At 35.7% G+C, this 14,350-nt stretch overlaps 1 protein-coding gene across 1 annotated transcript; it reads left to right on the plus strand.

Annotated features, from left to right (window-relative positions):
• Positions 1-13,013: 13,013 nt before the first annotated feature.
• Positions 13,014-13,925, plus strand: LOC111139430 (olfactory receptor 2T33-like). Its single transcript, XM_022491682.1, has one exon. The coding sequence runs from the start codon at positions 13,014-13,016 to the stop codon at positions 13,923-13,925; it is 912 nt and encodes a 303-aa protein (XP_022347390.1).
• Positions 13,926-14,350: the final 425 nt, after the last annotated feature.

Consider the following 14,350-nt stretch of genomic DNA (forward strand, 5'->3'; position numbering starts at 1 on the left):
GACATGGGGAGTTAGGAGAAGGGAGTTGAGGGGAATTGGAAGGGGAGGTGAACAATGAGAGACTATGGACTCTGAAAAACAATCTGAAGGGTTTGAAGATTTGGGGGGTTGGGAGGTTGGGGGAACCAGGTGGTGGGTATTAGAGAGGGCATGGACTGCATGGAGCACTGGGTGTGGTACAAAAACAATGAATACTGTTATGCTGAAAATAAATTTAAAAAATAATTTAAAAAAAAAATCAATGAAATAGAAACCAAAAAAAATAGAACAAATCAATGAAACTAGGAGCATAATTGTTGAAAGAATTAATAAGATTGATAAAACCCTAGCCAGACTTATCAAAAAGAAAAGAGAAAGGACCCCCCCAAAAAAAATCATGAATGAAAGAGGAGAGATCACAACCAACACCAAAGAAATACAAACAATTATAAGAACATATATGAGCAACTATACGCCAGCAAATTTGACATTCTGGAAGAAATGAATGCACACCTAGAGACATATAAACTACCACAACTGAACCAGGAAGACATAGAAAACCTGAACAGAACCATAACCAGTAAGGAGATTGAAGCAGTCATCAAAAATCTCCCAACAAACAAGAGCCCAGGGCCAAATGGCTTCCCAGGGGAATTTTACCAAACTTTTAAATAAGAATTAATTCCTATTCTCCTGAAACTGTTCCAAAAAAGAGAAATGGAAGGACAACTTCCAAGCTCATTTTGTGAGGCCAGCATCACCTTTATCCCAAAACCAGACAAGGATCAAAAAAGAGAATTACAGACCAACATCTTTGATAAACACACATGTGAAAATTCTCACCAAATTACTAGCCAATAGGATCCAGCAGTACGTTAAAAGGATTATTCACCATGACCAAGTGGGATTTATTCCTGGGCTGCAAGGTTGGTTCAACATCTGTAAATCAATCAATGTGATGCAATACATTAATAAAAGAACAAGAACCATATGATACTCTCAATAGATGCTGAAAAAGCATTTGACATAGTACAGCATCCCTTCCTGATCATAACTCTGCGAAGTGTAGTGATGAGGGTACATACCTCAATATCATCAAAGCCATTTATGAAAAACCCACCACAAATAAATTCTCAATGGAGAAAAGCTGAGAGCATTCCCGCTAAGGACAGGAACATGGCAGGGATGTCCATTATCACCACTGTTATTCAACATAACACTAGAAGTCCTAGCCTCAGCAATTAAACAACAAGAAGAAATTAAAGGCATCCAAATGGGCAAAGAAGTCAAACTACACTCTTTCAGATGATATGATACTATATGTGGAAAACCCAAAAGACTCCACTCCAAAACTGCTGACTGGTGTGAGGTGGTATCTCATTGTGGTTTTGATTTGTATTTCCTTGATTCCAAAACTGTTAGAACAGGAATTCAGGAAAGTGTCAGGATATAAAATCAATGGACAGAAATCAGTTGCATTTCTTTACACCAACAAGACAGAAGAAAGAGAAATTAAGGAGTCAATCATATTTACAATTGTACCTAAAACCATAAGAAACCTTGGAATAAACCTAACAAAAGAGGCAAAAAATCTATACTCAAAAAACTATGAAGTACTCATGAAAGAAATTGAGGAAAACACAAAGAAATGGAAAAATGTTCCATGTTCATGGATTGGAAGAACAAATAGTGTGAAAATGTCTATGCTACCTCAAGCCATCTACACATTTAATGCAATCGCTATCCAAATCCCACCCATTTTTTTTAAAGAAAGGGAACAAATAATCCTAAAATTTATATGGAACCAGAAAAGACCTCGAATAGCCAGAGGAATATTGAAAAAGAAGCCAAAGTTGGTGGCATCACAATTCCAGACTTAAAGCTCTATTACAAAGCTGTCATCATCAAGACAGTATGGTACTGGAACAAAAACAGACAAATATAGATCAATGGAACAGAATAAAGAGCCCAGAAATAGACCCTCAACTCTATGATCAACTAATCTTTGACAAAGCAGGAAAGAATGTCCAATGGAAAAAAGACAGTCTCTTCAACGAATGGTGTTGGAAAAATTGGATAGCCACATGCAGAAAAATGAAACTGGGCCATTTCCTTACACAATACATGAAAATAGACTCAAAACAGATGAAGGACCTCAAAGTGAGAAAGGAATCCATCAAAATCCTTGAGGAGAACACAGGCAGCAACCTCTTCAACCTCAGCCGCAGTAACTTCTTCCTAGGAACATTGCCAAACGCAAGGGAAGCAAGGGCAAAAATGAACTATTGGGACTTCATCAGGATCAAAATCTCTTTCAGAGCAAAGAAAACAGTCAACAAAACCAAAAGACAACCAACAGAATGGGAGAAGATATTTGCAAACGACATATCAGACAAAGGGCTAGTATCCAAAATCTATAAAGAACTTATCAAACTCAACACCCAAAGAACAAATAATCCAATCAAGAAATGGACAGAGGACATGAATAGACATTTCTGCAAAGAAGACATCCAGATGGCCAACAGACACATGAAAAAATGCTCCACATCGCTCGGCATCAAGGAAATACAAATCAAAACCACAATGAGATACCACCTCACACCAGTCAGAATGGCTAAAATTAACAAGTCAAGGAATGACAGATGCTGGCGAGGATGTGGAGAAAGGGGAACCCTCCTACACTGTTGGTGGGAATGCAAGCTGGTACAACCACTCTGGAAAACAGCATGGAGGTTCCTCAAAAAGTTGAAAATAGAGCTACCCTATGACCCAGCAATTGCACTGCTGGGTATTTACCTTAAAGATGCAAATGTAGTGATCTGAAGGGGCACGTGCACCCAAATGTTTATAGCAGCAATGTCCCCAGTAACCGTACTATGGAAAGATCCTAGATGTCCATCAACAGATGAATGGATAAAGAAGATGTGGTATATATTTATACAATGGAATACTATGTAGCCACCAAAAGAAATGAAAGATCCTAGATGTCCATCAACCGATAAATGGATAAAGAAGATGTGGTATATAGTTATACAATGGAATACTATTCAGCCATTAAAAAGAAATGAAATCTTTCCATTTGCAACAACGTGGATGGAACTGGAGGGTATTATGCTTAGTGAAATAAGTCAATCGGAGAAAGACAACTATCATATGATCTCCCTGATATGAGGAAGTGAAGATGCAAATTGGGGGGGGGGGTTGGAGGGGTAGCAAAAGAATAAATGAAACAAGATGGGATCAGGAGGGAGACAAACCATAAGAGACTCTTAATCTCACAAAACAAACTGAGGGTTACTGGGGAGAGGGGTTAGGGAGAGGGTGGTGGGGTTATGGACATTGGGGAGGGTATGTGCTGTGGTGAATGCTGTGAAGAATGTAAACCTGGTGATTCACAGACTTGTACCCCTGGGGCTAATAATACATTATATGTTAATAAATTACAAAAAAAAAAAACTTATTCAGTTGAAATCACAGGCAGATTTGAAACTAAAGAAACTGAATATTTGAAGTTTGTCACTTGCATAGACTCTGTCCAAGGAAGTAGGTCAATTTTATATTTGTATTTGTTTTTATTATTTTTTTTTCCTGAAGGAGATTTTCCAAAACTGCAAGATTCAGAGTTCTCAAACTTAGATTTGCCCTTTAATATTCTAGAAATATTTCCTAAGTGATTGGTTTTAGGCAAGTGCTAACCTACAAAGGGACTTCTTTTTAATGTAAAATCATATGCTTGGATTCAAAAGTGTTAATGTTTATTTTATCTAAAACTGTTACTGTTTGTATCCTCAAAAGAGGTATTTTGTTTATTAGTTTTTGTTTTGTTTTGCTTAGTTTTAGAAATTTTGTAGGGTATTTTACATGCAAGTGATAGGCCATGTACCATGTTTTTAAATTGCATATTTTAGATGAAGAAAAGGAAGATAAGAAAAACGTCAGGCTCAATAGCTTCAATAAGTATGTATATATTTCCTCAAAACTGTAACCTACCTCATCTTACTCACTGTTCTTTCCTGTATATATATATTTATGTTATCAATATATATTTACATATAATCATTTATATATAAAATTCACATGTTTTATAATATAAATATTTCATATTATATTAAATATATAAATGTATAATAATATTTATCATTAAGTATATAAATATATTTTAATACATAAACATATATTTGCTTTCCCTGAACAATTGGGTTGCCTTACGTTATCTCAAAGATTGACAGAGATCGGTTAGTATCCAATGTGTCTTTAGTATTCCAACATTAAGTGGATCTTAATTCTATGGAATAACATTGAGTATCTCATCATTATCTAACTTCCTTTCTATGCACCTAGGCACAATGAACCCTAATTGGTTACATTAGTATTTAACCTTGGACTTTCAGAAAGGTGAATGTTCTACTTCCATGACTATGTTCACCTTAAGATTTTTTTTTAGGAAAAAAGTGTTGCCATGTTTAACACAAAACATCTCCTGATTCATGTACATCCCCTGGTCTATGCATATATTTTGAAGGTAAAATAGAGTTAAGTAATTATTTTATAAACCTAGAATAAAAGTTATTGGGTTTTTTTTCTTTTGAACAAGTATATTTTGAGAATTCAGAAACTCAGAAAAAGATCTATCTTTTTTCCCTCTTTTTTTGTTTTTGTTTGTTTGTTTTTTGGTTGTAGCAGATCTAAGAAAAAAATCATCAGCAATGAAGCAATTCACTTAATTGTGCCTAGAGGTGAAATTTTACCAAAAGTTTGTATACAAATGATATATGAGGTTTCACCACGATTAAGCAGTGAGCTCATTTCATTTAAGATGTTAAAAATCTTATATTATGATTGAAAAACCCTCTTTTATATTTAAATTATACTTTCAATTAAATTTTTAAACTAATGATTGAAGGCTTATGATCTTAGAAAATAACCAATCTCACAAATTCCTCGTGTGGTAATAGTTACTAACAGGTTTCAAATTATAGACTGTAAGATTTTCTTTTTCCATTTATTATGTTTCTTTGCAGCAGTGCTACACATTAAGGAGCTTAGTTATTATGAATATATGTGGTTCTATAAAAAATTTCTCAAACTCAACACTCCAAAATACATATAATCATGTCAAAAACTGGGCAGAAGACATGAAAAGACACTTCTACAAAGAAGACATACAAATGGATAACAGACACATGGAAAAATGTTCATCATTAGTCTTCAGGGAGATTCAAATCAAAACCACGTTGAGATACCACCTTACACCAGTCAGAATGACCAATATTAACAGGAGAGTAAACAGCAAGTGTTGGAGAGAATGTGGAGAAAGGGGAACTCTCTTACACAGTTGGTGGGAATGCAAGTTGGTGCAGCCACTTTGGAAAACAGTGAGAGGATTCCTCAAAAAATTAAAAATAGAGCTACCTTATAATCCTGCAATTGCACTACTGGGTATTTACCCCAAAGATACAGATGTAGTGAAAAGAAGGGCCATCTGCACCCCAATGTTCATAGCAGCAATGGCCACAGTTGTTAAACTGCAACCAAGATGCCCTTCAATGGATGAATGGATAAAGAAGATATGGTCCATATATACTATGGAGTATCATACATCCATCAGAAAGGATGAATACCCAACTTTTGTATCAACATGGATGGGTCTGGAGGAGATTGTGCTGAGAGAAATAAGTCAAGCAGAGAGAGACAATGATCATATGGTTTCACTTGCTTGAGCTCGATGTTGATGGTATTAATTTTCTAGTGTTGATAGAACACTTATTAACACTATCATTAGCTTTAAAAAACAACAGTTTATTTCCTTACACTTCATGTGGTCTGAATTGGTCTCACTGAGCTAAAATCTAGTTATTGTAAGGCTGTGTTTCCTCTGGAAAATCTAGAAGAGACAGTTTCCTTTCCTTTTCACTTTCTAGATGTCTCCTGTGCTCTATGGCTGGTGCCCTCCTTCATTGACTTTTGAAGTCAACAACATCGAGCAGAAACCTAACACTGGCATTTCTCTGATTCCTTCAGTTTCCTGCTCCCACTTTTAAAGACCTTCATGATTAGTTTGGGTTCACATTGATATCCCACATAATCTCCTATTTTAAAGTTAAGAGATTAAGGGCACCTGGTGTCTCAGTGGGTTAAGCCTCTGCCTTTGGTCCAGGTCATGATCTCAGGGTTTTGGGATAGAGCCCCACATGGGGTCTCTGCTCAGCAGGGAGTGTGCTTCCTCCTTTCTCTCTGCCTACCTCTCCACTTACTTGTGATCTCTCTCTCTCTCTCTCTCTGTCAAATAAATAAATAAAATCGCTTAAAAAATTAAAATAAATAAAGTGAAGTGATCAGCAACCTTAATTCCATCTGTAACCTGGACTTTGCTTTGCCATATAAACCAACATATCCATAGTGTCCAGAGAATAGAACACAGACATAGTTTTGCCCCATTTATCATGTTTATGGTAACCATATGGCTTTCTGTGAACCTGTGTTTCTGTGAACACCAAGGCCAGCTCCAAGCAATACCAATTGTTTGGTATTGGTATCATAACACCTGGTCAGCTATGAATATCAGGAGCTGCTTATCTCAGGTGAACAATATTCTGTTTATTTACCTACACCATTCTTATATCACCTGATGGAGGTATTTTGGGAGGTAATCTATCTTACTGTTCTATTATAAATTTTTCATGTTGTTGTATCCATTTGTACACTGCAGTAAAATAAAAAATGTTATCACTTAAAAGAACTTTAAATTTGTTACAACTAATTAATTTAAAAGTACAAGTTTGCAATGATTGCAGTGACATATATGTTGCTGTTGAGTTATGTAATGGATGGTTTTTCCTTAGTCCTACTTATGTAGAATCATGATAATGCACCTTTAGGCAGGATGTATATCTCTCAGTAACTCCTCAATAAAAATAATACTTTTGATAATTGTTAGTGCTGTTATTAATATCATTATTAATAATGCTATTTTTATTTAATTAACTTATCCAGAATCACCAGCCTTTGATTCATATATATATGAATATATTCATATATTTTTTTCCCTCTCAAGTCACACTCCATTGACTGTATGTATCATTAAATACCTATATAAAGATAAAATTTTTTAAAACTTTTATATATTGGTTTGGAGAATTTTACAAAAATTGATGAGTTTATTTTAATTAAGGTAATACTACAAACATATGTTTTGATCATTATGAACCATTGTAATTATCTCCAGGCTTTATGAAATTATTTGTTGCCAGGTTTTTTTTTTTTAATTTCCTTACTTCATTACTATCTGTCAATAAGAAAGAAAGCAATTCTATGCTTGAGCAAAAAGAAAGAAAAAAGCAAGCATGTATTTGGTATATCTAGTGCCTCCTATACACGGAATAAATTAAACTCAATGGATAACACTATGGGAGAGACATTATTATTTCTCTTTTACAGATGATTAACATGCAGCTTACATTGTACTATAACTTACCCTAAATCATATATCTAGAAAGTTTCCAGAATTTAAAGGTATAATTTAGTCTCCCCTCTTGGTGAGATTTTTAACTGGGGGTGGGATAAATTTCACTCTGTCCCCTATGTAATTGTCAGATTTTCTTGACACACTAGTCATTACTATAACACAGGCTAGCAGGATTGAAGGCACTCCTGGGTAGTTTGCATACATTGCCTCATTTAACACTATTATGCAGCAGATGTCACTTTCAAATTTGTCATATCCTCATTTGAGCATTATGTGAGTCAAACAGGACATTTCTTCAGGGATCAGCTACCCTGAGATTTAAAATAATCCACATGGAGATGGTAAATGTAGAAGGTGTTTGGTCATCTGTATTCTTTTAAATGCCTTCCTACTGGCATTTCTAGAGCCTGGAACTCAGGATTCCTTAGGCTTTAGCCAGGTGACATGCACTTTATATTAGAACAGAAGCATTTTCTGAATTCCAAACAGTGATTTGGGTGTTGGAGCCGTAATCATTGGAACTGTGGATCTGTATGGTGGCTTCCCCTGAAGCAGGTGAGTTCCAGGACTCCCAGATTGGGTGCATAAAACTTAAGGTCATGTTCTCCAGTGCTTTTCATTTTGTCCATTTAGTTCTATAATTTTAAAGACTAATAATCCATGGGAAAACATCCGTAGAAAAACAAATAAATTTAAATATCAGGATTTCACTCAATGACATTTTAACCATTTTCTTTGGATCTTTGCCAAAGAATTTTATAAATTTTTAAAACATGGATTTGCTTCTCAATTAACATAATATACAATGCCATTCTGGCTGTTATATTGTGTCTATAGCAATGATTTTGATACTTTGATGATATAACTTCCTATTACACATTGTAAAGGAATGTGAAAAATCTTTTGTATATAGGATGTTTTTCACATTCTTTTGGGTTACATTTTAGAATGATATCTGGAAGAGCACATATCAGTGATTCCAAGGGATAAGGGTAGTCTTACAGTTCTCACTTAACATTTTCAAATGGAAATATAGACAATTTTCATTATTATCCTATAATTATTTGTTACTCTATTCTAACTGGTAACTTATGTTACAAAGAAAAACTTAAATCTGGTAGTAAAGATATAAAAACAATTATTTTGTTTAATCTGTGCTTCTTTAATTTTGTCTGAGAATGTACATTTTCTATGATTATGTCAACCTGTATTTATCAAATATCAGTTATGCACAATATATTGATGAATTTGTCAGGAAACTTGAAATTTGCTTCCTGCTCAACTTCCAAATTAGAAGGATGTATCTGATTTCATCAATTATCTCTTCTATTCATTACTTTTCTGTAGGAGTAATCATATTTTCTTGAGTACATGAAAGTGGTAGTGGCTACTATTTACTGATTCTTGCTGTTTTCCAGTGATCAATTAAGTACTCTCTATATGCTAACTTATCTTATTTTTGTAGTAACCATGTAATATAATTAATGACTCACTTTAATTTTTTATTCATTTTCTAAGGACCCACTTTTGAAACACAAACTTGAGACCCATAGGATGTAAGAATGTGCTCTACTTTCCAGAACTTGCAATTGTTGGAATCCATCCTCGAGGTGTGCTCTGACTCAGCACATGCCCATACACTTAACCTCCTCAGTCCTCCCTGCTTGAATTGTGTGTGGCCTGGAACCTCTGAGAGGGTCCTTTATGTAACTTGAATTGTAGAGAGGACAGGAGTTCATGTTTTCCCTTGGCTTAATCAACATTCCTATTTTGTATGTTTTAATGCACTCACAAGTTTATTTAAAATGTATTTATTCTTTATTTCCTGTTTGTAATTATATTGGGTTTGTAGGAAGACTGAGTCTGGGAATGCATCCATCCAGAAAAGTAGAAAGAACAGATCCCTTTTTTGAATGAATTTATCAATTACATGAAAGATAACCGGTTAGTGTAGCCTATAACTTTGAGAGTCCATTACTTACTTTATTTTGTTTGTTAATGTGCCAATCTTCTTACTATCAAGAGAATGGTTGGAATAAAAAACAGAACTAACACAAATGTTTGAAGTTAACTTCCAGAAGCTGGGTTTGGGATTGATGGTACTTCATTGGTACCTGGTTTCTCCCCTTGATTTTCCAGATACAAATCATCTCACATCTCAGCTACTCCATGTGAAATTTCAAGATAAAATAGTGTCTACTTCTTTTAGTTGTTGGTATATTGGATGAGACATTGTATATTAACGGGGTTTTCAGAGTCCTTGGAATACTATTTTCTACAACTTTTTATCATCTTTATTATGTCTGAGTTGTTACATCTATAGCATGTACATGAGAATCAGGGTTTTTAGCTTTAATAGTTAGGATCTAATTGAAAAAAGGACCACATGAGGATGAGCCCAAAATATTGGTCAGTGAGGGATTTAACATAGAACATAGAAATGGGAATGATGAAGCTTTGCTATTTTCAAGAAAACCAGTTTGAAGTGTGAATAGAAATGAAACAATGAATCTAAAGGGATGTTAGATTCTGTGTAATCATAGGTTTTATACAAACAGAATATGATAATATTATATCTTTTTTAATTAGTTTCAGAGATGGACTTTAGTGATTCATCAGTTGCAAACAACAACCTGTGTTGTCATTACATCAAGTGCCTTCCTCAATGCCCATCACCCAGTTACCCCATCCCCCACCCACTTCCCCTCCTGGTTTTAATGTGCAATAACAACACAGCTGTTTAGATATACTCTTGAATGAACATCTACTGTGTATTTTAAACCTGTGGAATTAAACATAATTGAAATAAACTGTTGATAGGAAATAACAAAGAATAAGTTTTTCTCTTTTAATTTTTGTGCTTATTTTTTTAGAGGAAAACATTATTTTATGTATCATAAATTCCATGTCATAGTGCAACTTTTAAAATATATTATATTAAAACAGAAGAAACTTTCAAAATTAATAATCGAAGAACCTATTGCCTTGGAATGATTAGTATTACCATAGTCATGTGTGTTTGTTCTGTTTTAAAAAATTCACAAATGGTGTATTGAATGCAATACCCAATCCAGACTTATTATAAATGTTATGTCACTGAAATTATTCCTATACTTTAAAAAATGTGTAACTTAATTGCACGCCTGTTTTCAAATAAGTATTCATTTTACTTGAAAACATTTGCATGGGAGCTATCTATTGATAGCTAATAAATATAACAACAAGGTAATTATTAAGGGTAATCTTTGTAGAGATATTGTATGTCTCCATTGGAGAACTGTCTTTTTAAGTCTTCTGCCCATTTCTTGACTGGACGCTTTGTTTTCTGGGTGTTGAATTTGAGAAGTTCTTTATGCAACTTGGATACTAGCCCTTTATCTGATATGTCATTTGCAAATATCTTCTGCCATTCTGTAGACTGGCTTTCAGTTTTGTTGACTCTTACCTTTGCTGTGCAGATTTTTATCATGAAGAAGCCCCGAGAGTTCATTTCTGCTTTTCTTTCCCCTGCCTTTGGAGACATGTCTGGTAAGAAGCTGCTGCAGCCGAGGTCAAAGAGGTTGCTTCCTGTGTTCCCCTCTAGGCTTTGGATGGATTCCTGTCTCACATTTAGGTCTCTCATCCATTTTTTTCTATCTTTATGTATGGTATAAGAATAGGCTCTAATTTCATTCCTTTGCATGGGGCTGTCTAATTTTCCCAACACCATTTGTTGAAGAGACTGTCTTTTTCCATTGGACATTCTTTCTTGCTTTGTTGAAGATTAGTTGATTATAGAGTAGGGGCTTCATTTCTGACACTATTCTGTTCTATTGATCTGTGAATCCGTTTTTCTGTCAGAACCATACTACTCTGCTGATTACAGCTTTGTAACACCGCTTGAATCAGGCATTGTGATGCCACAAGCTTTCATTTTCTTTTTCAACATCCCTCTGGATATTTGGTCTTTACTGGTTCCATACAAAATTTAGGATTAATTATTCCAGCTCTGTGAAAATGTTGGTGGTATTTTGATAGGGATTGCACTGAATGTGTAGACTGTTGCGGGTAGCATAAACATTTCACAAATGTATATTTTTCTAATCCATGAGCATAGAAAGTTTTTCCATTTCCTTGTATCTTCCTCACTTGCTTCATAAGTATTTTGTAGTTTTTAGAGTACAAATCCTTTACCTCTTTGGCTAAGTTTCTTCCTAGGTATCTTGTGGTTTTGGTGCAATTGTAAATTGGATAAATTCCTCAATTAGTCTTTCTTCAGTCTTATTGTTAGTATGTAGAAATGCAAGCGATTTCTTTGTATTGATTTTATATCCTGCCACATTGGTGAATTGCTCTTTGAGTTCTAACACTTTAAGGGTAGAAGCTTTTGGGTTGCCCACAGAAAATATCATGTCATCTGTGAAGAGTGAGACTTTGACTTCTTCTTTTCCAGTTGGAATTCCTTTTATTTCTTTTTGTTTTCTGATTGCTGAGGCTTGAACTTCTAGTACTATGGTGAACAACAGTGGTGAGAATGGGCATCCTGGTCGTGTTCCTGACTTCCAGGATAAAGCCCTCAGTTTTTCCCCATTGAGAATGACATTCACTGTTGGCTTTTTGTATGTAGCTTTTATGATATTGTTCTATGTTCCCTCTGGCCCTACATTTTAAGAGTTTTAATTAAGAGGAGAACATGCTTCATTTTTAAAATGTTTAAGGCTTCAACTTAAATCATTTTTAATGTTCCTTAGGTTTATATTCATTTATGAAATTGATTTTTTATAATGCACACATTTAATTAAACTCAACATATTGTGAATATATATTAGATCTAAAATTATTACAAGGCCTCTACACTCAGACAAATTCCCTGTAATCACAAGTACCCCCCAGGATAACATAGCCAGTATGGTGGCAGATGTTCTGAAGCAATGTCTGTGGTAGCCAGGAACCAAGCATATTGAAGCCATGTACTGAAAACACATGTAAAACAGAGAAATATAACCATTTTGTGTTTGTCACCTGCTATCTGAGCTATAGTAGTTTTACATTTAGTTTTGCATATTTTAATATTAAAACAACTCCTCGTGGCAGAAGGAAACTTTGAGAAGCCAACTTTCTAATTTATGAGAAATTTATGAGAAAAATGAAAAATTCATAATTAAGAGATATATCACATCAATATTTACTAAAATGCAGGACTATGAGGTTCTTTCAACACAGAAGTACAAACATTTTAGAAAACTGGAATTTCATAGTATTTCCTATCTTCATGAGTAAAATATATGCAGCACACTAACAAGATATACAAAAATAATGGAGAAATATAATATGTATTGCAATATATCCTTGTCATGCAATTTTCTTAGGATTAAAAAAACTGTGTAATAACACAGAGATGTATGAAAGGACGGTAAGGCCAACATCTTGTTGCAAAGTGAAAGACTAAAGACTTAATCATTCCTCAAAGTTTCTTGCTCTCTCCCTCTCTTTTATGTCATTTGACCACCTCTTCTTAAGTAAATGCCTAACCTTTCTTTCAAGCAACTCATTCTTTATTATTCCTTGCCTTGCAGGCATGACTGCAGCCATGGAGGATTTAAATGACACCACAGAAATGAACTTCATTCTCTTAGGGCTCTTTAACCACACTCAGACCCACGTGTTCCTCTTCTCCATGGTGCTCATGATCTTCCTCATCTCCCTGCTGGGCAATGCCCTCATGATCGTGCTCATCCATGAGGACCCCCAGCTTCACACACCCATGTACTTCTTCCTTAGCCAGCTCTCCCTCATGGACATGATGGTGGTCTCCACCATAGTCCCCAAAATGGCAACCAACTACCTGATGGGCACCAGGACCATCTCTCCTGCTGGCTGTGGCACCCAGATCTTCCTGTTTCTCACTCTGGGAGGGGGTGAATGCTTCCTCTTAGCGGCCATGGCTTATGACCGCTATGTGGCCATCTGTCACCCGCTGCGCTACCCCATCCTTATGAATCACAAGCTCTGCTTCCACATGACCGCAGGCTCCTGGCTTCTGGGAGGAGTGGATGGGCTGATGCAGGCTGGGACCACTCTGAGCTTCCCTTACTGCCATTCTCGGGTAATAAACCACTTCTTCTGTGAGGCACCCTCACTTGTGCGCCTTGCCTGTGCTGACACGACCTTTTTTGAGTTTTTCATGTATGTGTGCTGCATCCTAATGCTCTTGATCCCTCTGTCTCTCATTCTGGCCTCCTACAGTCTCATCTTGGCTGCTGTGCTTCGCATGAAGTCCATAGCAGCTCAGAAGAAAGCCTTTGCCACCTGCTCCTCTCACCTGGCTGTTGTGGGGCTCTTCTATGGAGCCATGATATTCATCTACATGTGGCCCAAATCCTACCATTCAGTGGCCCTTGACAAGGTGGTCTCTGCTTTCTACACCACCTTCACACCTGTGTTGAACCCCCTTATATACAGTGTGAGGAATAAAGACGTGAAGGGGGCTTTGAGAAAGTGAATAGAGAAACGTTTTCTGGGACATCTATAGTGAGAGTGATTTGATAAACTTTTACCAGCCCACCTGGATCCACTATGAAATTTCATATATCAATATATATTGCTCTCATCTGGCCAGTTTTCAGTGTTTGTTTTTTATTTATTTATTTATTTATTTGTCTTTTTATTTATTTATTTTCAGCGTTACAATATTCATTGTTTTTGCACCACACCCAGTGCTCCATGCAATCCGTGCCCTCTCCAATACCCACCACCTGGTTCCCCCAACATCCCACCCCCCCACCCCTTCAAACCACTCAGATTAATTTTCAGAGTTCATAGTCTATCATGGTTCACCTCCCCTTCCAATTTCCCTCAACTTCCTACTCCTCTCTAACTCCCCTTGTCCTCCATGCTATTTGTTATGCTCCACAAATAAATGAAACC

The sequence above is a fragment of the Enhydra lutris genome, unplaced genomic scaffold, assembly GCF_002288905.1.
Source record: "Enhydra lutris kenyoni isolate GAN:26980312 unplaced genomic scaffold, ASM228890v2 scaffoldscaffold106, whole genome shotgun sequence".
Taxonomy (NCBI): Eukaryota; Metazoa; Chordata; class Mammalia; order Carnivora; family Mustelidae; genus Enhydra; species Enhydra lutris.